We start from the raw sequence: 24,384 nt of genomic DNA on the forward strand, positions 1-24,384 counted from the left end.
GAGTTTGGTTTACTTTCTTTTTTTTTTTTTTTTAATTTTTTTTTCCAGCGTTTATTTATTTTTGGGACAGAGAGAGACAGAGCATGAACGGGGGAGGGGCAGAGAGAGAGGGAGACACAGAATCGGAAACAGGCTCCAGGCTCCGAGCCGTCAGCCCAGAGCCCGACGCGGGGCTCGAACTCACGGACCGCGAGATCGTGACCCGGCTGAAGTCGGACGCTTAACCGACTGCGCCACCCAGGCGCCCCTGGTTTACTTTCTTAAAAAGATTTCAACTTAACGTGGTCATGACGTGAGAGCAAAAACAAATCCAGAGCAAATAAGGTCACGGTGGGGAGACACAGAGGGGATGAGTGACCTAAATGACCGTTATCATCCCTACAGGGTGACGGCTGGACACCACAGACAGGTTCGCTCAGCAGCACGGCCCTTACCAGCTGCCCGAAGCGTCCCCGTGTCCCGGGGGCGCCGGGGTCCTGCCCGGTCTGAGCAAGGGCCGTGGAGGTGGGCTTGTGGGAGTGTCAGTGTCCCTCTGCTCACACAGAGTACCCCGGTCAGACCGAGTACAAAGGGCGCATGATTGTCGGGAGCCCCCAGCACCAGGCAGATGGTGTGGATTCCCCAGAAAGCAGGTTTTCACGGGCTCGAAGGTGAAACTACGCAGATTAGGTTGGCTGCTTGTGAAGACTGGAGTGCTTCCCGCCCGCGTCCTTCCACACCCACCGCAGGGGGACTGATTCTCCTGGCTCCGGGGCTGGGCCACGTCCATAGTCCCACCCGAGCCCACGTGTGCTGGGGACCCACCTGGGCCTCCGGTGCGGAACCCACGCAGGGAGGCTGTGCTGATGCCGCCTTCGCCGGGGTTCACGGCACTGCCCTGGGGGCGTGCGGGGAGCGCCTCTGCCCCGTGCGGTGCCCCAGGCGTCTGGACTCAGCAGGTTCTCAGGAGACACTCCAGGCGCAGCCGGTGGGTAGAGGGTATGGGGACCATCTGCTTTCGCGTCCCTGCGAGCTCAGCTCTGGGAAACAGGTGTTTTCTGTCACCTCGTCGTCGCTGAGAGTGAAGGCGACATTGCAGAAGGTGGGAAGAGACGTCAAGTTCCTTCACCCATGAAACGGTTGAGACTGTCGATCGAGAGAAAAGCAGGTCTGTGTTCTAGGCGGGGCAACCTCTGCCTTTGGGAGATGGTGAGGGTTCATGGGTTTGGCAATCCAGATGCCACCCTAGTCAGTCAGTTGTCCCCAAGTTCTGCCAGCACTCCCTGGTCGCCCGGCCGGAGGCCCCGGTTCAGCTGGGGGCACTCATTCCCAGCGAACTTCTTGTTCTCTCTGGATTGCGTAGTTGTTTGTGTAAACTCATAGAACATAACCTTTACAGGAAAGCACACGAGACCCCCACAGCCCACAGAACTAGCACACAGTGGACAGCCCCCCGGCCCCCCTAGGCTGCCCCTCTCCTGGGTCAGGAGCTCGTGTCCTGGTTATCACTCAGCCCAGGCGTGCGCATTCCCAGACACGGCACCACTTTGATTTACTTTTGCCTTATTTTTGAATTCATGTACGTGGAATTACACATTAGGTATTTTACGTTAGACTTTTCTACTTGGTTGTGAAATTATGCTATTTTCCGTGCAGCTGTGGTTGGTCCATTTGCAGGGTGTTCTGTTACAAATAGACCAGAATTTGAACATTCTGATGTTGATGGGCCTTCAGGATTTTTCTCACTGGGTCTGTTACAAGTAAGTTGTCCGCCCTTATCCATGGAGGACGTATTCCAAGACCCCAATGGACACCTGAAACTGTGGATGGTACCAAACGCTGCGTCACTGTGTTTTTTCCTACACATACACACCTATGGGAAAGTGTAACTTATAAATTAGATACAGGTGGAGATAAACAATAATAATTAATTATAAAATGGAATAATTATGCGGGGCGCCTGGGTGGCTCAGTCGGTTGAGCGTCCGACTTCGGCTCAGGTCACGATCTCGCGGTCCGTGAGTTCGAGCCCCGCGTCGGGCTCTGTCTGATGGCTCAGAGCCCGGGGCCTGCTTCCGATTCTGTGTCTCCCTCTCTCTCTGCCCCTCCCCTGCTCACCCTCTGTCTCTCTCTGTCTCAAAAATAAATAAACGTTTAAAAAAATAGAATAATTATAACACCACACCATAATAATAGTATGTGAACGTGGTCTCTGTCTCTAAACGTCTCACTGTCCTGCCTTCACCTTCTTCTGTGAGGACAGTGACGACGAGATGCCCACGTGGGGAGACCACGTGACGTGAGCGACACGGGCAGGTGGCGCAGCGCGTGGTCGGCGGAGGACCATCTGCTTGCCGACGTGGACACCAAGGGGAGTGCCGCCGTGCTGCTGCGAATGCTCTTGACCTCACCTCTGGCGGCTGTTCCCCAGCTGTCCCGTGGCGGTGGCGTGGCGTGGACGGTGCCCGTTTCTCCCCGCGGTGTCGTGTGACAACATGCGTGAATGCTAACACCAGGGAAGCTCACCTGAGCCTCGGTGCCCAGTGTTGTCCCTGGGGCTCGGCCGCGCAGGCTTGGTTGACCGCTCACGGGGCTCGGCCTCCAGCTCCCCAGAGGCCGAGTGGATCCACAGGGACCCAGGCTCCCCAGCCTCAGTCACACCGTCAGCACGGAGCGTCTGCTGTGGCCGAGAGGCTCCCGGTGGACACGCTCGGCTCAGGGAGGGCACTAGGGAGGTCATGACCCGGGACCCGAGGGCAAAGACCGAGCCTCTCTTTGGGTCGGGTGATCCCTCGGTGTGCGGGCCACAGCTGTGCTTCAGAAGCTCTGGGAGCTGCACGTCGCACGAAGCCAACCCCAGATCCCTGCCCTGATCTGCAAGGTGCCGTGTGGTCTGGCCTGCCTGTGTTTCAGACACGCTGACACCCGGCTGTTCCCTGGGCCCAAAACCTCCGTCTCCCGGATCCGCACAACTGAGTCCTTCTTGCCGCTGGGCTGTACTTAACAGATGTCATCTCCTCAGGGCACCCGTCCTGTCTTCCCAAACCCGGGAGGCCCTCGGTCAGTGTCTGTGTGACCTTGGCACCTGCTCGTCAGAGCCACCATCGTGCCCGTCGCGCTCTAGCTCACACATCTGCTCGTTTGTTAGCAGTCGCTCTGCACACAGCTGCCACGAGGTGCTGTTCCCGACTGTCTCTCTGTGCCCGGCACCCGGAGCGGGACTCAGCAGCCCGCTACTGAGTGCGTGAGCGAGCCAGCGAATGGGACAGATGGGCGAGTAAATAAACGGTACAGATGCCGGCGTAAACAAACCCAGAGCCCTGCACAGCAGGACTCCCAGAGGCTGTGCTGCGCGGCCGTGAACTGGGGATCTCGAGGGCGTGCTACCAACTCAGTTCCCGGAAGCACTTTTTGGCGAGCATTGGTGTCTGAAGTTGGCGTTTTAGGGAATCAAATCAGTTTTCACACGGAACTAACACTGAAAAAGGGAGTAAGTCTAGCGTGTGGTGCGCATTCTTAAGACTTTTTTCCTTTTCTGCTCCGTTCTTTTTTCCTTTTCTGCTTTAGGACCCCGGGGTGCTAACTTCTTTAGGACCAGTTAACCTGTTCTTCGGTATAAATGCGAAACACCGCCTTAATATCCCCTCCTTCATCTGCTTACGGTACTAAATCCTTTGCCCCAAAGCAGGACTCCCTCTCAGTGACGGCAGGCGGGTGAGGTTGATTTCTGGGAGGGAAGACTTTGATAATCTCTCGGTTACGTCCCCGAAGTGTCCATTTGAGCGCTGTCTACAGAGGGTTTGATCGTTGACCCCATTCTGCACAACAGAATCAATACTGATGGACCTGTGTTCGCAGTCCTTGGCAGTGGTGTTTTTATAGCGGCTTTTAAAAATCCTTGCTGCCTGCTGGATGCATTTGTGCTATAGAAAACCTGTGCTTTTTCCATTTGAAACCAGCACTGATGAAGATTACATTATTTTCAGAGACTAAAGATCCTGGCTTATCTGTTTCCACAGAAATACTGTCCGTAGCCATTTACGGGTACAGGTGGCTGGTTGGGGCACACGCACTTCTTCAGCGGGGATGCTGGGCACCAGACACTGTGGGTAAAAATTCGGGATGGCTCTGTGTGCCATTCGCTCCTGTCGAGGTGTGGTTTAGGGTTTATTACAGCTTGTCTGTTTCACTTCTGTCCTTTGTCCCAGCACAGCCCTGCTTACGGGAGCTCAGACTGCAGCCTCCAGCCCTCCGGTCGGTGGGCGCCCCTGTCCCCCAGCAGTCAGTCCTCCACCGTGCCCCATGGTGACCCCTCTCTGAGCAGAGGCTGGGAGGCTGTGGTTCCCTGTGACCTGTGTGTCACATGCCCTGTCTGTGCCCCGGCCCCTGCCTGTGGACACAGGCCTGTAGTTGGGAGTTCAGAGCCCTCTGTGTTACCGACCACCTCGCCAAGAAACCGTGAGGCTCCTGTCCCCGCTCGGCCAGTGTCCGCGTGCCCTCGGTGCCCGCGGACTTTACTCCTTGCAGCTGGCTGCCTGCTGAGCACAAATTCCAAGTCAGTCGTGGAAATGGCTGTTCCGTCACGTAGATTCCTGCCGCGGGGTCGATTTACGGCGAGGTTTTATAGGCGGGTGCCTCGATGAATGTGTTTGTATCTGCTGTGAATGATTCCTGCATCGTGATACTGAAGACTGATGCACGTTTTCCATTAAGAAGGCAGCAGCGGTCTGACTGCGTGACGCCGGCCAGGGTTCTTCCGGCACTGATTCCGGGGGACTCGGCTGTTCTGGTGGGAGACTGTTGGTTAAACGTGAGCAGCTGAAACCCCTTGCCACCATCCAAAGCTCAAAGCCAAGAGGTCAGATTGCAGGCAGGACAGCGTTTCCAGCCAGATGGCCTCTGCTGAGATCCCCAGGCCCAGGGAAGGCCTGGTGGGCGGGACCCCGGGGGCTTCAGGGTCCTGTTTCCCAGGGCGTTTCTTCTCTGCCGGACGTGTGGGGAGTCTGGAAGAGCAGAGTGGACGTGGGAGGAAGCCGGTGGCACAGTCCCTGCTCTCGAGAGGAGGGCAGAGCCGGCTGGTGAGCCTTGACTTTGGCGGCCGTCCCTCGGAACCCTGGGCCCTCGAACCCCCATCTCTGGGAGCCCCCGGCCCTCGAGCCTCTGGCCCTTCTCGGCCAAGGCTCTCCAGCACTGACCTTCTGCGGTCAGATTCCTGGTGCTCCCTGTGCACCCAGCCCCACACCGGAGCTCTGGGCCGCCTTCCGCCGCCTCAGGCCTCAGAGCTAACAGTTTGGAGCTTCGCGGGCCTGGAAGGTCCGGGTTTCTGTTGACGCTGTTCCAGCCGTGTGGGGGTCTAATAAGAACCGTCATAACAAATTCTGAAGCTTGGAGCGCAACCCCCCGTAAGGCAGGGCCTCCTGATTCTTGACAGTGGGATAAACCCCTCGCTCGGGCGCATGCGAGTCGGAGGCACGGCCCGGCTGGCGGCTGTGCGCCGAGCTGGGAGGAGACGGCGCCGGAGGCCCAGGGTTAGATGTCACTCGCTTTATTTTGTCTCTTGATCATCTGCTGTGTGCACTCCTTGTTCCTCGGGCCCTCGTTCGGGAGGCCCGTCCCCTCCCGACCTCCGCACCGCTCCGGCTGCCCCCTTGGGAGGCAGTGCTGGCGGCCGCACGTGCGGGGAAGGTCCGTGGGAAGTCCTAGCAGGTGCAGTCCTGCCTCGGCCCCTCTTTTCCACCAGGCGTATCTTCTGTGCCCCACAAGCCGAGGCTGCGGGCCGTGGGGGGACCACCACGTGGGTGGCGGCGTGAACCCCCAACTCTTGTGTTTCTTCACTCATTTCCACAATCACCGAGAGCTCACTGTGTGATATCGAGTGTCACAGGCAGGAGATGAAGTTGCTTTCGTGGCCGGATCCCCCTTCCTATGTCCCTCCCCGTGTCCCTCCCGTGCCCCTCCCGTGCCCCTCCCGTGCCCCTCCCTGTGTCCCACCCTGTGTCCCTCTCATGCCCTCCCGTGCCCCTCCCTGTGTCCTCTCCCGTGCCCCTCCTGTGTCCCTGAGAAGCAGGCTGTGTTGCTCGCGGGCACACCTGAGCCCCAAGTGGAGCCTGAGGCCGGGTCTGGGAAGAGGAGTGAAGCTGGGAGCCACGAGCGGTGTGAGTCAGGTTGCTAACGTGTCCTGTTCACGCGATTGCAGATTGCCGCGTCCCTCAGGTGGAGGATGCTGAGATCCGTAACAAGACCTACAGACACGGAGATAAGCTGATCGTCACCTGTCACGAAGGGTTCAAGATCCGTTACCCCGACCTCCACAACATGGTTTCGCTGTGTCGCGATGATGGGACTTGGGACAATCTGCCCCTCTGTCAAGGTGGGTGCAGAGCACGTGTCCCTAACAGGTCGCGGGGACCGCGCTCGGCCCGCACCCCCTGCACTGGGATCGGAGTCCCCGCACCCTCCCTGCAAAAGCATTCGCGGAAATATCTCATTGTTCAGGAGATAGGAGGCTGGCGGCCGGGCGCGAGCTCAGTGATGAATTATTGTATATTCAATGAAAACAGTATTTACACTCATTTCAGTGGTGGTGAGAACATACTTATGGCTAATCTCACAGAGGCCTCTATTTTTTTTAAATGCCCAATGGCAGGGTCCTTGTCAGGGGCTCAGGTGCGGCTCTCCCCGTGCTCGCCCAGCCCCTCCGTCCACCGCCCCACACTCAGGTCTCAGCGCGGCAGGAGGGAGCAGACCCACCGGGCTGGAGACTGGTGCTTCATCAGTCAGCCCTGCAGGCCAGCCTCATTCCTCCAGTGGCCTGGTCTGCACCCGCCGGCCCTCCACTGGAGCCCCCGCCTGTACCGCCCCCCCAATGGGACCCCTCCCCTCCCCTCCCCTCCCCTCCACTCCACTGGGGCCCTGTCTGTGCCCTGCCGAGGCAGCCTGACTCCTCAGAGCCCTGGGGGGAATATAATTGGCCCTTAGAATGACATAACCCTGAGGCTTTCACTGTAGAACCGGGGGGCTGAAACCCAAGGAGGAGCCACTCTATTATCTAGAGGTGCAGGTAGGAATCACATTACTGACTCAAAGTCTGGTTTCTACTGCTGTGTTTAGGATGGGACGGGCTGTCCCCAGGCACACAGCATCTCTTTCTTTCTTTGATTTACTGCTTGAGTCATAACCCCTTCTGTCTGCTTTTGGGCAGTCAGGGAGCCCTGTCCCAAGGCCCCTTTTCCGGGGGAACTTCGGGTATTGGAGAGCAGCACGTGATGCCCGCTGTGGGCCGTGGGCCAGCTGGTTGCTCCTTGGCGGAAGCCAATTTACCTGTGTGGGCGGCTCAGAACTACACTCTTCCCCGGCAGGAGGCCAGGGTCCCCTGTGTCAGCGCCTCTGAACTTGCTCGGTTCTGATGCATCACGTGTTTGTGCCGATACCCGTGTTCTGTCTTCTCAGTTACTGATTCTGTTCGTTCCTGACCCCCAGCCTCCCCCTGCCCCCCACATTTCACTTTTGTTACGAACACCGTCCACGTTCAGCTCCGTCGTTAAATCATCGAAGGCCGTGGAGAGGTGATGTGGCTGCGTCTCAGATACGGTCCACCCCGAGCGTTGGCTGGTGCGGGGGGTGGTCTCTTGGGTCCGCAGATCTCTGTGGCTCCAGCACACGGCCGTGTGGGGTCCGCCCAGAGTCAGTGTCTCCCGAAGTTCTGCATGCTGGGGGGCCTCTCTGGCCGCACCCTGGTCTCACCCTCGTACACGGACATCACCTGCCGGTTTGCTGACCAAAGCAGTTTCCCGAAGACAAAGCCCTCTGATGCTTCTGATACGTAACACAGCCGGCCAGAAGGAGGGCCCGGTCACCTGCTGCGGGGGGTGTGATGTAATTTGTACTCGGTGATTGGAAGGGAAAGGAGGGATTTCCATTATACGTTATTTATTTCACACACAGTTAGTCCTCCCCAGGAAGAGCACGGCTCGGCAGGGCCGTTATTCCCGCCAGTGGAACCACTGAAGGCAGCAAGAGGCCCCATGGTTGCAGCGGATGCCACACCGGGTGGGTCTGTGTGCTGGGAACGCCCCACTGGGCTGCACAGGTCCCACTGGAAGTGTCCCCTGGGCTGCACGGGCTCCTGTGTCAGTGCCGGACCCAGCCCCGCTTGCGCTCGGAAAGCACGCAGAACTGGGCCTCCGAGAGGGCCCCACAGCTGCACCGGCACCCGCAGCCTTAGTGTCCGTCCTTGGGCTCCACACAGACCCGAACCAGAGGCTCAGGGGAGGACCCAGCAGTCTGCTCTGCGACGCCCTCTGTCCAGGTCATTCTCAAGGCTGAGAGCCACGGGGTCCCTTACCCACTGCACATAAAACACAGCTGGGTCTTTGGGCGGAATCACACCGGGTCAGGCGGGCTCCCACTCTGTAATCCGCACAGCAGCAGGGGGTTTGCACGATAGCCTTCTCCAACCCCCCAGGCCCCCCCAACCCCGCCCCCCCCACCGTTGAAACCGTGAGGGTGTCGGTCCCTCCACGGTGGTTCTCAGCCCGGCGGCACATCCGGCTTACTTGGAGAGTGTCCAGGCTGCCTGTGGACCCGGGGCACGGGACCGGGCGTTGGTGTTTGTCAAAAGTTCCTCGGGTGATTCTCAGGTGCAGTCAGGGCTACGACCCCCGGCCAGGGCCCCGCAGCTCCCCCCACCCCCACCCCCCCACCCGCCGTGTGCAGCTGTAAAACCTAACATCCGAGTCACGAATGGGATAGTGGAGCAGATGAAGGGGTCTGGCCAAGGCGCTCAGTCCCCAGAGGCCAGGTCACGCTTTCAGCGAGTGAATCCACCGGGGTGGGGGTGGATCTTCAGAGGCGATCAAGCCAGACTGTCCCCTTCTGTCCCCTCACAGGCTGCCTGAGACCTCTCTCCTCCTCTAACGGCTACGTGAACATCTCCGAGTTCCAGACCTCCTTCCCCGTGGGGACCGTCATCTCCTATCACTGCTTTCCTGGCTTTAAGCTGGAGGGGTCGGAGTATCTTGAATGCTTGCACAACCTCATCTGGTCGTCCAGCCCGCCCCGGTGCCTCGCTCTGGAAGGTAACGCGTCTCCCTGTTTCGCGGCTGGATCTTGGGTTATTGAAGCGGACGTGTCGCTAGGAGAGCTGAGCGTTACGGTCACAGTGTTCTGTTTCCTGAGTACACGGGGCCCGAGCTGAGGCAGCGAGCCTGGCTATCGGCTGAGAAGCAGGACTTAGAACCGTTGTAAAACCTTTGTAAAACCGTTGTAAAACCTCCCCTGCCCGTCCTAGGCTTAAAAGGAATAAAAAAGAAAAGTTTCAAGCATCAAAGGTTAAACGGCAAAATATTGCAGAGTTAAAGGAAATGTCTTCAAAAATTAATTTTCTCTGCACTAAATGAAAACAGATTGTATTACGGCATCGTTAATCTCACTCCTCATTTTATCGTCGTGTCGATGTTTCTTCCTATTTCCGAGCATTTTACGGCTTAGCTGTAAATGCTTTGCTGGGAGCACACACACTTGGAAGCCTGAAACCAAGAGCTCCTTCCTCCGTGGCCTCCCTAAATGTCTGTGATGATTCTAGAGTGTGGTTCACGAAGGGGCACTGATCAGTGAGGGGACGGGGCGCCCAGTGACAGGATCAGGCCCGTGTCTGGGGGGTAGAGCCGTACAGACTTCCGCCAGGAAAGGTGGGCGTGCTGGCTCGGCCCTGGCTTTAATGCGGGTCTTGAAATTATGATCGGACAAACACCAGTTTTCTTCCGGGCGTCTGAGCCCGGTGGGGAGAAGACAACGAGAGCTCCACCAGGAGCCCGTCCACAGCTCGTGTGGCCTCTCGTGGGAAGCAAGACACGACAACACGGCGTTCTCTCCAGGGTGTGCGTGCGGCGCGGGAAGAGGCTGGGGGTTCCGGGAAGCGCCTCCCCCAGGGATTTGGACTTGGAGTAGGGGAGGGGGGGTGGAGCGTCGGCAGGGAGGCGGGGAGAGGGGCTGCCGGACCACCAGCGGCAGGGGTGTCCTCAGAGCCCAGCCCCCACTGCCCACCCGTCCCAAATCCCCCGGGGTCAACCTCCAGGGGACACGTCAGAAGAGATGTGGGTGCACAGTTAAATCTGAGTTTTAGATAAACAGCAAATGATTTCTTAAAAAAATGTTTTTTAATGTGTATTTATTTTTGAGAAAGAGAGAGAGAGAGACAGAGCAGAGCAGGGGAGCAGCAGAGAGAGAGGGAGACAAGAATCCGAAGCAGCCTCCAGGCTCTGAGCTGTCAGCACAGAGCCCAACCCGGGACTCGAACCCACGCACCGTGAGATCCTGACTGAGCTGAAGTCGGACGCTCAACCGACTGAGCCCTCCAGGCGCCCCAACAGCAAACTATTTCATACTGTGAACGTGCCCTGAACGTGCCCTTAACTCATGGTGGAAAATTACTTTGTTAAATTTGAAGTTGATATAACCCAGTGTGCGGTGTTCTCACTCGTTAAACCGGCGACCCTAACCTCAGGGTGGGGCGTCCTGTGTCCCCCCCCCCAATCTGGACTGCAGGCTGAGGTGAGCCTGGGTCCAGGAGAGGGGACTCTGAGGTCCGGAAGCGTCTCCCTGCGCAGACAACCAGAAACAGAGACTCGGTGGAGGGAGTCGTTGGCGGGATCCCGTCAGTTCAAAATGCCGGTTTTCACACCTCTTCAAGTCGGTCGCGTTCTGATCAGCTCCGTTTTGAAACTTTGAACGCTTGTTTTTGTGGAGCCTGGAGAACACGGTGTGAACAGGTACGGCAAACTTGGAGGTCTGAACGGGGAGGTGGGCCGCGGCCCCCGCCAGCGAGGGCCGTGGCCCAGGGGGCCGCCTGCGTCGCAAATGCCGAGTCCTTCCTGGAGTTTTGTCGTGTGCGTTTAGATCACCTTTATTCCCCCGCACGGTGCCGTAAAACACCTGCCAGACCCAGGTGCGGGACCTTGCACGGCTAACCAGCTGGAGACCCCAGAGCCACGGTCCTGGACCCAGAGCCACGGTGCAGCCTGAAGGCTTTTTGTCTCAAGACTTGATAGAAACGGGGCTGAATTAAACGATGGGTCAAAGTAACAAGTGCGACTTTACGACAGGTTATCCAGCGGGGCCCCGGCGTCGGTGTTTCTTCAGCTCCGCCGGGATCGTGTGCCGTGTTTGTGGGGGGCAGGGCCCTATTTGTACAACATAGTCACTGGGCGTGCGTGGTCGGTGAACCGTCCTGAAGGGCTCTGCCCCTTGCATGTGCCACCGTTTCCCCCTCAGTGTCCATCTTTCCGAGCTCACAATCTGATTTTTCTTGATGGCCTAGTGGAAATCTGTGCACGGTGCTGGGGAAGCAGGAAGCTCTCAGGGGCTTCTAAATATGGGGCGATCTGGCCCCCGAGTGCCCGGGTCTGGACGGCTGTGCCGTGGCGCTTTCCGGGCTCACCGTGACCCCCAGCCCGTTGGCTGTCCGTGTGCCTGTCCTGCATCTCCCCCAGCCCCAGCTTTTCCAAACCTGCCAAGGGCCAGGAGAAGGGGTCACACAGAGGGCCAAGAGGCAGGTGGCACACTGAGCAAGGGAGTGGACCGCCATCAGACCCTCCGGGCGGGCTCCCGTCCTGGGTCTCCCCCTTCATCGCTTTGCCCCAGGGTGGGTCACTTGGCTCGTCCGTCCCCATTTCCGCACCTGCCAAATGGGGCAGATGGTTATGTTCCTCCCGAGACTGCGAGGCTCCACGTGGTAACGAGTTCGCAGTCGGTGAGTGGTCCTCCAAGTGGCCGCCGTTATCACTGTGCTCAGAATTTAGATACGTAGGCCGGTCTGGACATGGCTGTGCGAACAGAGTACCGAGCTTTTCTGCTCGTACGTTGTGACTGTTCTCGCTGCTCTGGTGTTTGCAGATAAGACGAATCCCAGATGACAGAAACCCTGAACCACGGCAATTTGCATTAATTTTGAGAGCTTACTACGTGTCACAGTGTTGGACACAGTAACTCAGTCTTCCTAGTGAGACAGGTGCTGTTTTAACCCACTTCGCCGATGGGCAGACCCAGGCTTGTAAAGTTCCAGAAACTCACCAGTTCACGCCACCAGTAAGTGGGCGAGCTGGGACTCAGACATGGGTCTCTGTCACCTCAGAGCTCATGTTCCTAATCATCAGGGCACTTTATCCGATTAAATTCTGATTGCTTTACGTCCAACAGGGGAACAACGGGATGTTTTTATAGCCGTTTTGTAAAGAGTGAAAAAATTTTGAAAAAACACATAGGAAGGGACTCCTATGTCGTTGTTCGTCCTGTGGGAATCCTAGCTGCAGGGCACGTGAGGCCAGATGGAGGCCGCTCGCTGTTGTCCCCAGGACCCGCCGTCTCCCCGTCACGGTGGAGAGCCCACCAGGGTAGTGTCTCCTGTCACAGACCAGGTCTGACACCTTGAAGGACAACCTGACCTGTCCAGACCCTCCACCCCTGGGTCCGGGCTCTTCTGCCTCATGGTGCTTCTTGGCCTCACTCGGCTGGAGGGCACCTGGTGAGGTCAGGCTTCCCCAGCTCCGATGGCCGCCCCAAGGTGTCCGTGACCCCAGGATGGATGCCTGGCCTCATGAGGGGCTCACATTTCGGAAGGAGAAGCTCCAGCAGCTTCGCTGAAGGCCCAGGTCATGTGTCCAAGGTCAGGACACTTGCCGCACTGAGAGCAGAAGGTCCTGGAGCACGCGTTCCCTGTAGCTGTGCTGGGGGCAGGGGACAAAGCGCCTGAAATCATAGTCTTGAACCACAGTGTCGCTCCATCGTTGAAAAATAGACGCGAGGCTTTAAAACGAAGGTTATAATAAAAGACAATGAACGACACTATATGATGATACAGGTGTCAATCCACCAAGAAGGTACAGCATTCACAAATACATACGTACCCAACATAGGAGCCCCTAAGTAGTTAAAGCAAATATTAGCAGACCTACAAGAAGAGATTTATAGCAATACAGTGATACCAAGGGACTTTAACACCCGCTTACATCAATGGACAGATCATCACACAGAAAATCAATCAGGAAACATCAACCTCAAATGACACATTATACCAGATGGGCTTAACAGACGTATACACGGTACTCCACCCCAAACCAGCAGAATACACATTCTTCTCAAGTACACGTGGAACTCTGTGTCCAGGACACATCACGTGTTAAGCCAAAAAGCAAGTTGTAATAAACACAAGAAGACGGACATCCTATCAAGTATCTTTTCTGATCACAATGGTATAAAACTAGAAATCAATTACAAGAAGAAAAACTGGGAAAACAAATACGTGGAGATTAAATAACATGTTACTGAACATGTGCTGGGTCATAGAAGAAATCAAAGGAGAAGTAAAAAAAAAAAAATACGTAGACACAAAAGAAAAAAAAGAAATGTGACATAATGAAATCTACAGGATACAGCAACAATGGTTCTAAGGGAAAAGTTCATAACAATACAGGCCTACCTCAAGACACCAGAGAAATCTCAAATAAACAATTTACACCTAAAGGAACTAGAAGAAGAACCAGCAAAACCCAAAGTTAGCAGAAAGAAGGATATAATAAAGATCAGGAAGGAAATAAATGAAATAGAGACTCAAATGATAATAGAAAGATCAATGAAACTAAGAGCTAGTTTTTTGAAAAAATAAACAAAATTGACAAACTTTTAGCCGGATTCACCAGTAAAAAGGAGAAAGGCCTCAAATAAAATCAGAAATGAAAGAGGAGAATTACAGCCAACAGCACACAAATACAGAGGATAAAAGGGGCTACTAGAACAATTCTATACCAACAAAATTGGACAACATAGAAAAAAATGGATAAATTCCTAGAAACTTATGATCTTCCCAGACTGAATCATGAAGAAAATCTGAATAGACTGATTACTAGTAAGAAGATTGAGTCAGTAATCAAAAACCTCCCAAGAAACCAAAGTCCAGTACCAGTTAGTTTCAGTGGTGAATTCTACCAAACATTCAAAGATTTAATGGCAATCCTTCTCAAACTCTTCCAAAACACTGAAGAGGAGAAAATGCTTCCAAAGTCATTTTACAAGGCCAGCATTACCCTGATACTAAAACCAGATAATGACAACACAAGAAAATCATAAGCCAGTATCCCCATGAACAGTCATGTAAAAATCATCAACAAGGTATTAGCAAAATGAATTCAACAATATATTTAGAAGATCACATATAATGATCAAGTGGGATTTATTCCAGGGATGCAAGAGTGGTCAACATTTGTAAGTCAGTCATCGTGATACGCCACATTAACAAAACAGAAGGTAAAAATCACGCGGTCATTTCAATAGATGCAGGAAAAGCATTTGTCAATATTCAACATCCTTTTGTGATAAAAACTGTCCACAGAGTGTGTGTAGAAGGAATGTACCTCAAGGTAATGAAAGTCATAATATGACAAACTCAGAGCTAATGTACTCAACAATGAAAAGCTGAAAACTTTTCCTCTAACGTCAGGGACAAGACAAGGATGCCCCTTCTCCCTCTTTTATTGAACATAGTACTGGAAGTGCTAGTCAGAGCAATTAGGCAAGGAAAAAAAATAAAGGCACATAAAGAAAAAGTAAAACTGCTACTATGTGTAGATGACATGACACTATATATAGAAAACTCTGAAGACTCCACCAAAAAAACTGTTAGAATAAATGAACTTAGTAGAAATTGCTGGACACAACATTAATATACAAATATCTGCTGCTTTTCTATACACGAATAGCAAACCGTCAGAGAAATCAAGAAAACAGTGTCATTTACAATCACATCAGAAAGAATCAAATAGGATGAGAGGGTGATCTGGCTATGACATTTGTCACCCATTGATCACCAAGGTTGATTTGGCTGGTCTGGCTGGCTGGGCAGGTGTCCCCTTCCTCCCTCAGCTCTCCACACGCGTCCCTCCCGAAGCTGCACACTTAGTAGAAGCGGACGACCTTCCCCAATAGAGGAGGACGGTCAAAGGCATACAAGTGGCTGTGTTCACCTCCTAGGACCTCCAGCAAGCTCTCAAAGTCCATTTGTGGGAGAGTGTAGGGCAGTCAAGCTTCCAAGACTCAACACGTTCAAGTGAGGCGCTGCATGCGGCGGTCTGCCTTTCTGTAAAATTAGAAATGAAAGAAGAGTAAAATACGTAGGAGTAAATCTAACCAAGGAGGTGAAAGGCTGGTACACTGAAAACTGTAAGGCTTTGATGAAAGAAACTGAAGGTGACACGAACAAATGGAAAGACATTCCATACTCATGGGCGAGAAGAACAGATTTGTTACAGTGTCCATGCTAGCCAAGGCAATCTACGGATTCGAAGCTGTCAAAATTCCAATGGCGTTCCTTCACAGAAATAGAACAAATCATCCTAAAATTTGTGTGGAACCACAAAAGACCCTAGATAGCCAAAAGAGTCTTGAAAAAGAAGAGTAAAGCCAAAGGTATCCCACTCCCTGATTTCAAACTGTATTACAAAGCTGTAGCAGTTAGAGCAGTGTGGTCCTGGCACAAAAATAGACATGTAGATGGGTAGAACAGAATAAAGATCCCAGAAATAAACCCACAATTATATGGTCAATTACCTTACGACAAAGAAGGCAAGAATACACGACGGGGAAAAGAAAATCTCTTCAACAAATGGCGCTGGGAGAACCTGACAGCTACATGCAAAAGAATGAAACTGGACCACTTTCTTACATCATATACAAAAATAAACTCAACATGGATTAAAGACCTGAGTGTGAGGTCTGAAACCATAAAAATCCTAGAAGAAAACAGAGGTGGTAAGCTCCTTGACACCTGCCTCAGTGAGGTTTTCTTGGCCCTGACTCCAAAGATAAAGGAAGCCAAAGCAAAACTAAGCAGGCGGGATTACATCAAAATAAAATGCTGCCATGAAGGAAACCACCGAGAAAATGAAGAGGTAGCCTACTGAATGGGAGAAGATGTTTGCTAATCATATGACCGATGAGAGGTTAATATCCAAAATATATAAAGAACTCATGCAACTCAATAACAACAAACACGCCCAAACCATTGAGTTAAAAATGGGTAAAAGATCTGAACAGATATTTTCCCAAAGAAGACATCCAGATGGCAAACAGACCCATGAAAAGATGCTCAGCGTCACTTTTCATCAGGGAAATACAAATCAAAACCATGATGAGATGTCGCCTCACACCTGTCAGGATGGCCAGAACCAACAACACAAGAAACAACAGGTGTCGGCGAGGATGCGGAGAGAGGGGAACCCTCGTGGCACTGTTGGTGGGAATGCAGACTGGTGCAGCCACCGTGGAGAACAGTACGGAGTTTCCTCAAAAAAATTAGAAATAGGTCTACCCTATGACCCAGCAATTCCACTTCTGGGTATTTACCCAAGGAACACAAGAACACGAATTCAGAGGGATACGTGCACCCCAGTGTTTACTGGAACATTATTTACAGTAGCCAAGAAGTAGAAACAACCTAATTGTCCATCAGTAGATGAATGGGTAAGAAAGATGTGGTTTTTATGCACAATGGAATATTACTCAGCCATAAAACCAGCAATCAGACCTTGCCATTTGCAGTGGCAGGGACGAGTTTTATGTTAAAATGTCAGACAAATACTGCATGCTTTCACTCTCGTGTGGAATCTAAAAAACAAAACAAAACCCAGACTCCTAGATTGAGAGAACATATTTGGTGGCTGGTAGGGGTGCGGTGGGTGCAAGGGGGGGAGGGGTCAGGAAATACAAACTCCCAGTTATAAACAGCGTGGGGAACATACCCAGCGATGTTGTATTAACGGTGTGTGGTGACGCGGGTCACCAGACTTGCTGCGGTGGCCATTTCACTGTGTTTGCAAATGTCAAATCAGTGTGTTGCACAGGTAATGTAATACTGTGTGTCACTGGGACCTCGGTGAGGAAGAAGAAGAAGGCGGGGGGAGCAGGGGCATCCGGGAAGATGGGGAGCCTGGCCCCGGGGGTCGTGCCTGTGTTTGCTTTTCCCAAACAGGGACTAAATCACCCCAGGATCCGCGGGCACGAAGGTGCCATTTGCGGTGACTCGGGCCGTGGCTTTGCCAGTGCAGAACTTCTCAACAGGTGCCGGGCTGGCATTTCCCCGGCGGAACAAGCAAAGCTGACCCCATTAGCAGCTGAACATGGGAAAGTTTGTTTCTAAATCCGACCAGTCCCACCACTCAAATTGCCCGAAGTGATTTTTCCCTTCTGCTCACTTGACAGCGCACAGGCTCAGGGATGCAGGTTTAACCCACGGTTTCAGCCTCAAATTACAGGAACGCAGCACTCGATTTCCTGAGAACCTGCCAGCGCCCAGGGGTCCGTTCAGGTCCACGTCCTTCTGCAAGAGAAAGAGCAAAAAATAAGAACCTGAAAAACCCTGTTTGGCCAAATGTGAAATAACTGGAAGGGTTCCAATTTAGGATCAAAACCGAGAGCCAGTGTGGATGTGAAGGTCTGGCTACGGTGGAGCGGAGTCAGGACCTGGGGGGGTCCCAGAGCCCCCAGTGCGATTTCCCTGCAGGAACCTGGGCCTCGCGCAGTGGCACCGCGGAGGCGACCCTGTGCCGGGAACAGCAGACACGCAGCAGGGAGTGTGGGCTCCTCGATGCGACCCGCCGGAGCCCCTCGGGGTCCAGGATGCACCCAAGGGCGCCCACCCCGTGCCAGCGCCGTCCCGTCTTAAAGGAGGAGCGCTGGAGCACCCCAGGAGTCCTTGTGAAGAAGGTGCCGTGCGCTCTCTTGGCTGTGAGGTCACGTGTCGCTGGGTCCGCCCCAAACCAGGCGGGATCCTCCGGGTCACCACACCAGCCAGCCAGGGGGAGGGGCGTCTCCACGGCCTTCCTGCCCTGGGTCCCCGGAAAGACACTGAAGAATCGGATCCCTGGGTTAACCGGAAACTCTCCGGCACCGGCTTCTAAGTAACTTGGCGGGACCGAGCCCCCAGCGGGATTTCCTGGCGCTGAGTTTGGACCATCCGTCTGGAATTCCTTAGACACCCGCCTCCCTTTCTGCCCCTCCCCACGCCCCCCTGCGCCTCCTTGGCAGAAATGAAGCAGTAGCGACCGACTGGTTGACTGGGTGTGTCCCCGCCTGGGAGGGCGTGCCAGCCCCTGGGTCTGCACCCGCGCCCACCCCCTCCCTGCCTCTCTGTGCCCCCTCTTCACCCGCCCTCTCCCAACAGGGAAAACTCAGACTTGGCCTTCCTAGGAGCAGCATGGGGACGACACGGTGAACGGCCACCGGCGGAACCTCCCTTTGATTTATTCCACGGGCCTGGACACCGCCCCAGGCCCCCCCCCCCCCCCCAGGCGCCTCACCCTGACGAGTGTCACGATACATGTGCTGCCATCCGGCAGATGAGGAAACTGAGGCTCGGATGGCGTGTACCCTCTCCCAAGGTTGCCTGCTCCCGGGGGCGTGAGCCTGCAGCTCTTCCCGGCTCCCGGGGCCCAACGCACCTGCTGGAAGCCAGGGTCTGGGTTCTGAGCCTGGCTCCGCGGGTCCATCTTTTCGATGCGGGCCCCCCGCTCCTCCCGGAGCCACATCCGCGACTCTGCTCCTGCCCAGAACGCTCTGCTCCCAGAGAGGCTGCAGAGGGGAGGGGGCACGAGGAGAGGCCCTGGCAACCGCCCGCAGGACCAGGGCCCCATCCCCGCGGAGGGAGCCGTGGCTGCGCAGGGTGGTCCTGCACCAGGCACCTCCTGTAGCCTCGGAACGGCTCTGGGCCCTGCTGCTCGCCCTTTGCGGAAGGAGCAGGCCCTGCGGGGCGGCCGGAGCTCCCCTGGCGGTGCCCCTTCTGCGCCTCGTGCCGGCTTCTCCGCCCCCTGGTGCTCGGGGCACCGGGCTTTCTGTCACGTGTCACGTACGACGTACTACGTACGACGTTCTCTTATCGAGGAGGGAGGACGCGCTCTGTGATGGGCCCGAGCCGCGCTGCAAATGCAGGGGGACAACGTGGGCGTTCCTTCCTATCTCCTCCTTCCCGGGCCGGACATGCACCTGCCTTCGGTGGGAAGAGCAGTGACCACCTGGCCACCCGCACCCACCGGAGCCCCCACCTCGGCCGGGCCTGGGCTCTCAAGCCCCCTGCAGATGTGCGTCCGACCCTGCCGCTCAGGGTTCAGTATGAGATTGAATCAACAGAACACGAAGAGTAACGAATGCCCTCTTCCTAACTGGGTGTAGCCCTGGGGCTCCTATTCCGGGAAGACGGAGGGAGGCTCTCTGTTTATCCGCCCGCACCCTCCCTCCCTAATGTAAAAGGTTTACCGGGGCCAGGACTACCTGGTCAGAGGGCCCTGAACCTCTGCCTGGAGGCCCTGAGGCCCAGAGGCGGGGCTCCCCGAGGAGCGGGGAGGCTGGAGCTAGCTGTTCCTGAACTCCCACCGGCCCTCTGTTTTACGTGTTTACATCCTGTGTTTCCACCGGAGGGTGAGCTGTCAGCGTGAAGCACGAAAGCCGTTCCTGTAGCTCTGCCTCTGAGGACCTGGAGACCGGGGAGTGAAATGGCCTGCGGGTCACATGCAAACTCCCGCCTCCTCAGGCCCCCAGCCTTCTGGTCTGCGCGAAACGGCTGATTTCGAGCCCTAGGGAGGAGCCCAGCTAAGATTAGATCTTATTCTCGGAAGCGAGACAGCCGTCAGTGCTCTGTGAGGACAGGCGTGTGTCCTGGCCTGGGCCCCGCCCTCTGCCGTGTTAGTGACGTTGGCCGGGAGCCCCTGGGAAACGGCGCAGAGGCGGCTTGGGGCCGAGAACGCGCCCTGTCCCCCCGGGCGCGCGCCTGGCTGTGAGCTCTGCTGGCGCCGCCTATACGCGACCCGGCGGGGTTCGTGTTAGACGGGGCAGACTTCCTAATGCGTCGTTCACGCGCGAGGGAAGGCGACCGCACGCCGTCCCCACGCAGGGCTCCGCGCCGCCGCGGCACGATCGCAGGAACACCGGCATCTCCCGCCATCGCTGCGCTCACGTGTCTCTGCCTCTCGCGGCAATTTTGCCACCGTAGCCCTCCCCCACGGTGGCTGTGCTCTGGCATCGAGCAACTTCATCCTTCTAATCCTCTTTTTCCCTGTATGGAATCCAGAAACACCGATCTTTCTGTCCCCAGAAACCAAAAGGCCTTGCTCCTGTCTCTTGAGCAGAAAGGGGCCCTCAGGCCCCCTGCTGTTACTTCACGGGCTGGTGGCCGCGAGCTTCCTCGTCCTGTCCAGGTCCCTGTTGGCGGCCGGAGCCCTCGCAGCCCTGTCTGGGCGCCTTGCTGCCTGTTCCCTCCGTGGACACACGTGGCCACCAGCCCCCCAGGCTTCCTTGGTTCCCCACCCCTTTCAAATGGAGGGATTTCCACCAAAGGCAGAGGGACTGGCGGAGGATGGGAGCTGGCCAGCTCTGGACTGGTTTCTCCCACCAAGTCAGGGAACGAGGGCCACCCCCCCCCGCCCCTGCAGACTCCTCTCCAGAGAGGGGGTCCCCTAGACTCCAGCCCTGCGCCCCTCGGCCCTACCCGCAGGCATCCTGCCCCCAGGGCGGCGGCACCGGGTGTGGTGGGCCTGGGGCCCTGGGGCCGCGCGCTGTCACGTCTGCGTGGGAAGTGGTCAGATGCAGGGCCCGGGACGACGGTGAGTGCCGGGTCAGCCGGCGCTGTGGGTCTGATGAAGCCCGTGTGAGGCTGTGACCGGAGGCCAGCTCTCTGCAGCAAGGCCACGTGTCCACGGTGGGAACCCCACACACAAGCGTCCCCCGGGGCTCGCTCTGCTGAGCTGGCCTGACCCCCACCACTTCCAGGACACGGGAGATCTCGCGACCCAGGCCCGGTGTGTTGTTAGGATGTGAGTGGGGACCAGTCTCTTTCGCCGTCCGTGGCTCCCACCAACGGCGTCTTGAGCCTCCTCTTGGTTTTGAAAAGCTCAGGGATGAGCCAGCCGAGGTTTTCATCTTGTGTTCAGGTGTTGGTCACTGAAGGGATGTGGAACTGAGCGGTAGCACAGTGGTGGCCCGTGGTTTGAGCCACGAGCTCGTGCCTCGGGAGCAACTTTGTCGTGCTCGGAAACTAGGTGGCCGGGACAAGTGGGAAAATCCCGCTGTTTGTCCCTAAACTCCACAGTATCCTCTCCGTCGCTGCTCCGGGCAGAATTTCTGTCTTTCCTTCCTCTCTGGGAAGTCAGGCGACTTGTACTCCATGGTCATATAGCCTCTTGCAGTCAATCAGGTGCACCACAGACAGGGACAGGTCCCTCGGGTCAGTCCCGGCCTCTTCCAGGCGGGACGTCACCGGGAGCGTTCAGCGGGGTGGCTTGGGGTCACTCTTCCCCGGCTCCGGCCCCCACCCCCGCCTGTCTTCACAGGTGGTCTCCAGAATTGCCTCTTTCCCACAGGAACTAGACATTTGCGTGACAGGCAGGTAAGCCTTGCACACGTTTCCACGCCTGTTTTGGTGTCTCGAATTGTTCGTTTTGGAGAACCTGAAACCGTGATTCCTGTATTCATAACCATTTCCTCTCTCGGTGCAGGAGGAAGTGTTTTTGTTGTTCTTGGTTTTGTTTTTACAAAGAGATGAATTGTGCCTGGATTTCCATCAGAGTGACAGCTCTCCTTCTGTGGCCCCTGAAAACACCGCAGGACTCGGCATGTGCCGGCCAGCTCGTTCTGATGGCTGGAACCGAACGCGGTTCCCAACGTCTCTTCTGCTCGCGGGAAGGGATGTGACAGGTGCAGGTGTCGGGAAGGTAGGACCATCGCCCCAATTGTAGCTGAGAAGGCGGTTAAATCGGAACGTGGATCTTAAACTAGTCCCCCGTGCAGGCGGTCACGAGTGAGCCTTTGTCCGTCTGTGTTTTCATACCGGGAGTGGAACTGGGAAGAAAGGTGCATGGTAGATAGCCCGGCCGCCGGGAATTCTGTGGAATTCTGTAGGCCGCCGGGGCGAGGAGCGTGAGTGGGATCTCACTCCACCTCCGCCTGACATTTCGGGACCCTAGCCCTTTGGTTAACCGCGGGCGACCCTGTACTGTCCCCAGCCTGGCTGTGTGGGCACCGCCCGGAGAGGCATGACGGTGATGTCCGCCAGGGCTCCCAGGCCTCAGGTCTGTGTCACTGTCCCCCTGCCCGCCGCGGCCTGTCTCAGCCTGCCCACAGGGACGCTCGTGGCTGGTTGACTGTCCCTGTGAGGGAATCTCGGGGTCCAGCTGACCCAGGAAACCCTCTGGGTCCGGTGGGCTGCTTCGCCGGGGACCCAGGGGCTCAGCCTCGCCTCCAGGCTTGTGTCCTGGCCCGGAGCCGCTGTCTACAAGGTACCATATACAGGGTGAATTACAAGAGCAGGATCAGATCTTCTCGCCGTTCTGGGGGCTGGAAGCCCAGGACCCAAGGGTCCACAGGGCCATTTTCCTTCTGGGGTCCTTCCTTGCCTGGTCTGGCTTCCAGGGAGGCCACCGCGTCCCTTGCTCATTGTCACACGTGGCTGTGTCCCCTCTGTGCCTCTCCTGCAGGGACACCAGCCCCACGGATTAAGGGCCAACTCCCCAGTAGCAGGACCTCGTCTCAACTTGATTTCACCTGCCGCACACTCAGTTTCCGAGTGAGGTCACGTTCACGGGTAGCCGGCATTAGGACTTCAGTGTCACAGTCCGGCCCACACCCCAAGCTCTCCCCTTGGCTGAGGAAGAGGCAGACGCCCTCGGCCTTCCCTCCGCCTGCTTCTGATTTGGAAGGGCTCACTCTCCTTAAGGCGTCCCGGCCCCAGCTGGCCGGCCTCCTCTAGACTCTGTCCATAGCCCTGTCCCAGGCTAGTGTCCCCTCTGGCCAACGCACAGCACCCACCATGCCCCCTGAGCCCAGGGGGCTCCCCACCTCCTGTCCCTCTGCCTCTTTCAACCTCCGACCTGCCTGCACACAGCCCAGCAGATAGGTCACTGCCTGTACGTCTGCCCTGGGTTGGTCTGCACCCCACTTCCCCACTCAGTCAAGATCCCACTGAGAACTCGGGAGGGAGTGTGGCTTCAGGGTGGCCTCACTTAAGGTCAGACCCCAGCCGGGCAGTTTATTCGCTGGGTGACCTTGGGCGAGTGACTTCGCCCCTCTGAGCTGGATTCCCTTACTTGCACGGGGACCCCTGCTTTGCAAAGTGGTTGTTAAGGTCAGGTGTGCAGCGCGTGGGTGGCCCCCACGGTGGTGCCCCGTGGGCTGTGGCTGTAATCACCTCCCTGCCCGCAGTGTAGCTGAGCATGACCTTGACTGCTCGTCAGGGTTGGAGGCCTCATCCCTCATTTGGAGAAGCCTGCACAGGGTTACGGCTTCTGTTTCACAAGCCACGGGAACCTAGGCCCAGACCAGGCCGCGTAAATGCTGTGCATCTGCTGAGCGGGATTCGAACCCAGGAGAGAGTGCTTTGCACTTCATAGAGCTGCTGCGGGGTCACCCGGGGACCCCTGGCGGTCATGCCCTCTCAGCCCCCGGCTCACGCTCTGCTCATCTGCCCACCCCCTGGCCTCCCCTTTCTTCTGTCTTCACACCCTCGGCTTCTAAGCCCGTTCTCAGATTGGTTCACAGAACAGCAGTTTGTTTTTCCAGAACACTAGGAAACACTGTGCAGACCTTAGAAGCGGTCTTGTTAGTGGGAAACGTGGCTGTTTATTTTCTGTGTGTGATGTAGAGCCATGTCCAATGTGTGCATGTGCACGTGCTCACACACATGCACACCCTTGCACATGCGCTCACACAAGCACGTGGACACACACACGCTCACACACTGCACACTCACACACGCTTGCACACATGCCCGCACACTTGGCACACGCACGCACTTGCACATGTGCTCACACAAGCACGTGCACGCACACGCGCTCACACATGTGCACACGCGCTCACACACAGGCATGCGCACAGCTTGGCACGGAGCACGACCGTTACTTCCCGCTGTCACAAACGGACTATTCAGGACCTACTCCTTAGCCACCAGCATTTGCTCACAGACGAGAGTGGGAGAGCACCAGAAACCCAAGGCGAAACTGATGGGAGAGAACCTTGAAGTCAGAAATTCGGTACACGGGCTCTGTCCCTGCAGCGCTGTGTCCGGAGTGTGGAAGCAGAATTAAGACGTGCGGTGATGCCGCGGAGCCTCGGACGCAGGCGGGACCCGGTGGCGGGAGAGAGACGTGGAGAGAACCCGCTCCCGAGCTCCCAGACCCCTGGGCTTCCTGCGCAAACACTGTGACACGCCGTCTCTTTTTTTGTCTCGCGCCTCGGATTTCTTCCCCTCTCAAAACATTAAGATGCGCCGGTTCCAGCAGGAACCCCGACTGGAGGGCGGTGAATTCTCCTTCGGAAGAGGCTCCCCGACACGAGGACGCCGACGCACACCCGTCTCCTGCTTTGCTCCTGCCCCGC

General features: G+C 56.2%; 1 protein-coding gene across 5 annotated transcripts in view; it reads left to right on the top strand.

Annotated features, from left to right (window-relative positions):
* SUSD4 (sushi domain containing 4) overlaps nt 1–24,384 on the top strand; it is a 91,436-nt gene that overhangs the window by 50,291 nt on the left and 16,761 nt on the right. For 2 of the 5 annotated variants that reach the window (XM_047077190.1, XM_047077193.1), the window contains 4 exons: nt 6,176–6,349; nt 7,924–8,028; nt 8,228–8,287; nt 8,868–9,056. In XM_047077190.1, the coding sequence (XP_046933146.1) occupies nt 6,176–6,349; nt 7,924–8,028; nt 8,228–8,287; nt 8,868–9,056 (528 nt within the window). The remainder of the gene's footprint in view (nt 1–6,175; nt 6,350–7,923; nt 8,029–8,227; nt 8,288–8,867; nt 9,057–24,384) is intronic. The other 3 variants (XM_047077191.1, XM_047077192.1, XM_047077194.1) reach the window with 3 other exon arrangements.

Source organism: Lynx rufus, unplaced genomic scaffold (assembly GCF_022079265.1).
Source record: "Lynx rufus isolate CCGP_SWC_20201006 ecotype Redwood Valley unplaced genomic scaffold, mLynRuf1.p SCAF_15, whole genome shotgun sequence".
Lineage (NCBI taxonomy): Eukaryota > Metazoa > Chordata > Mammalia > Carnivora > Felidae > Lynx > Lynx rufus.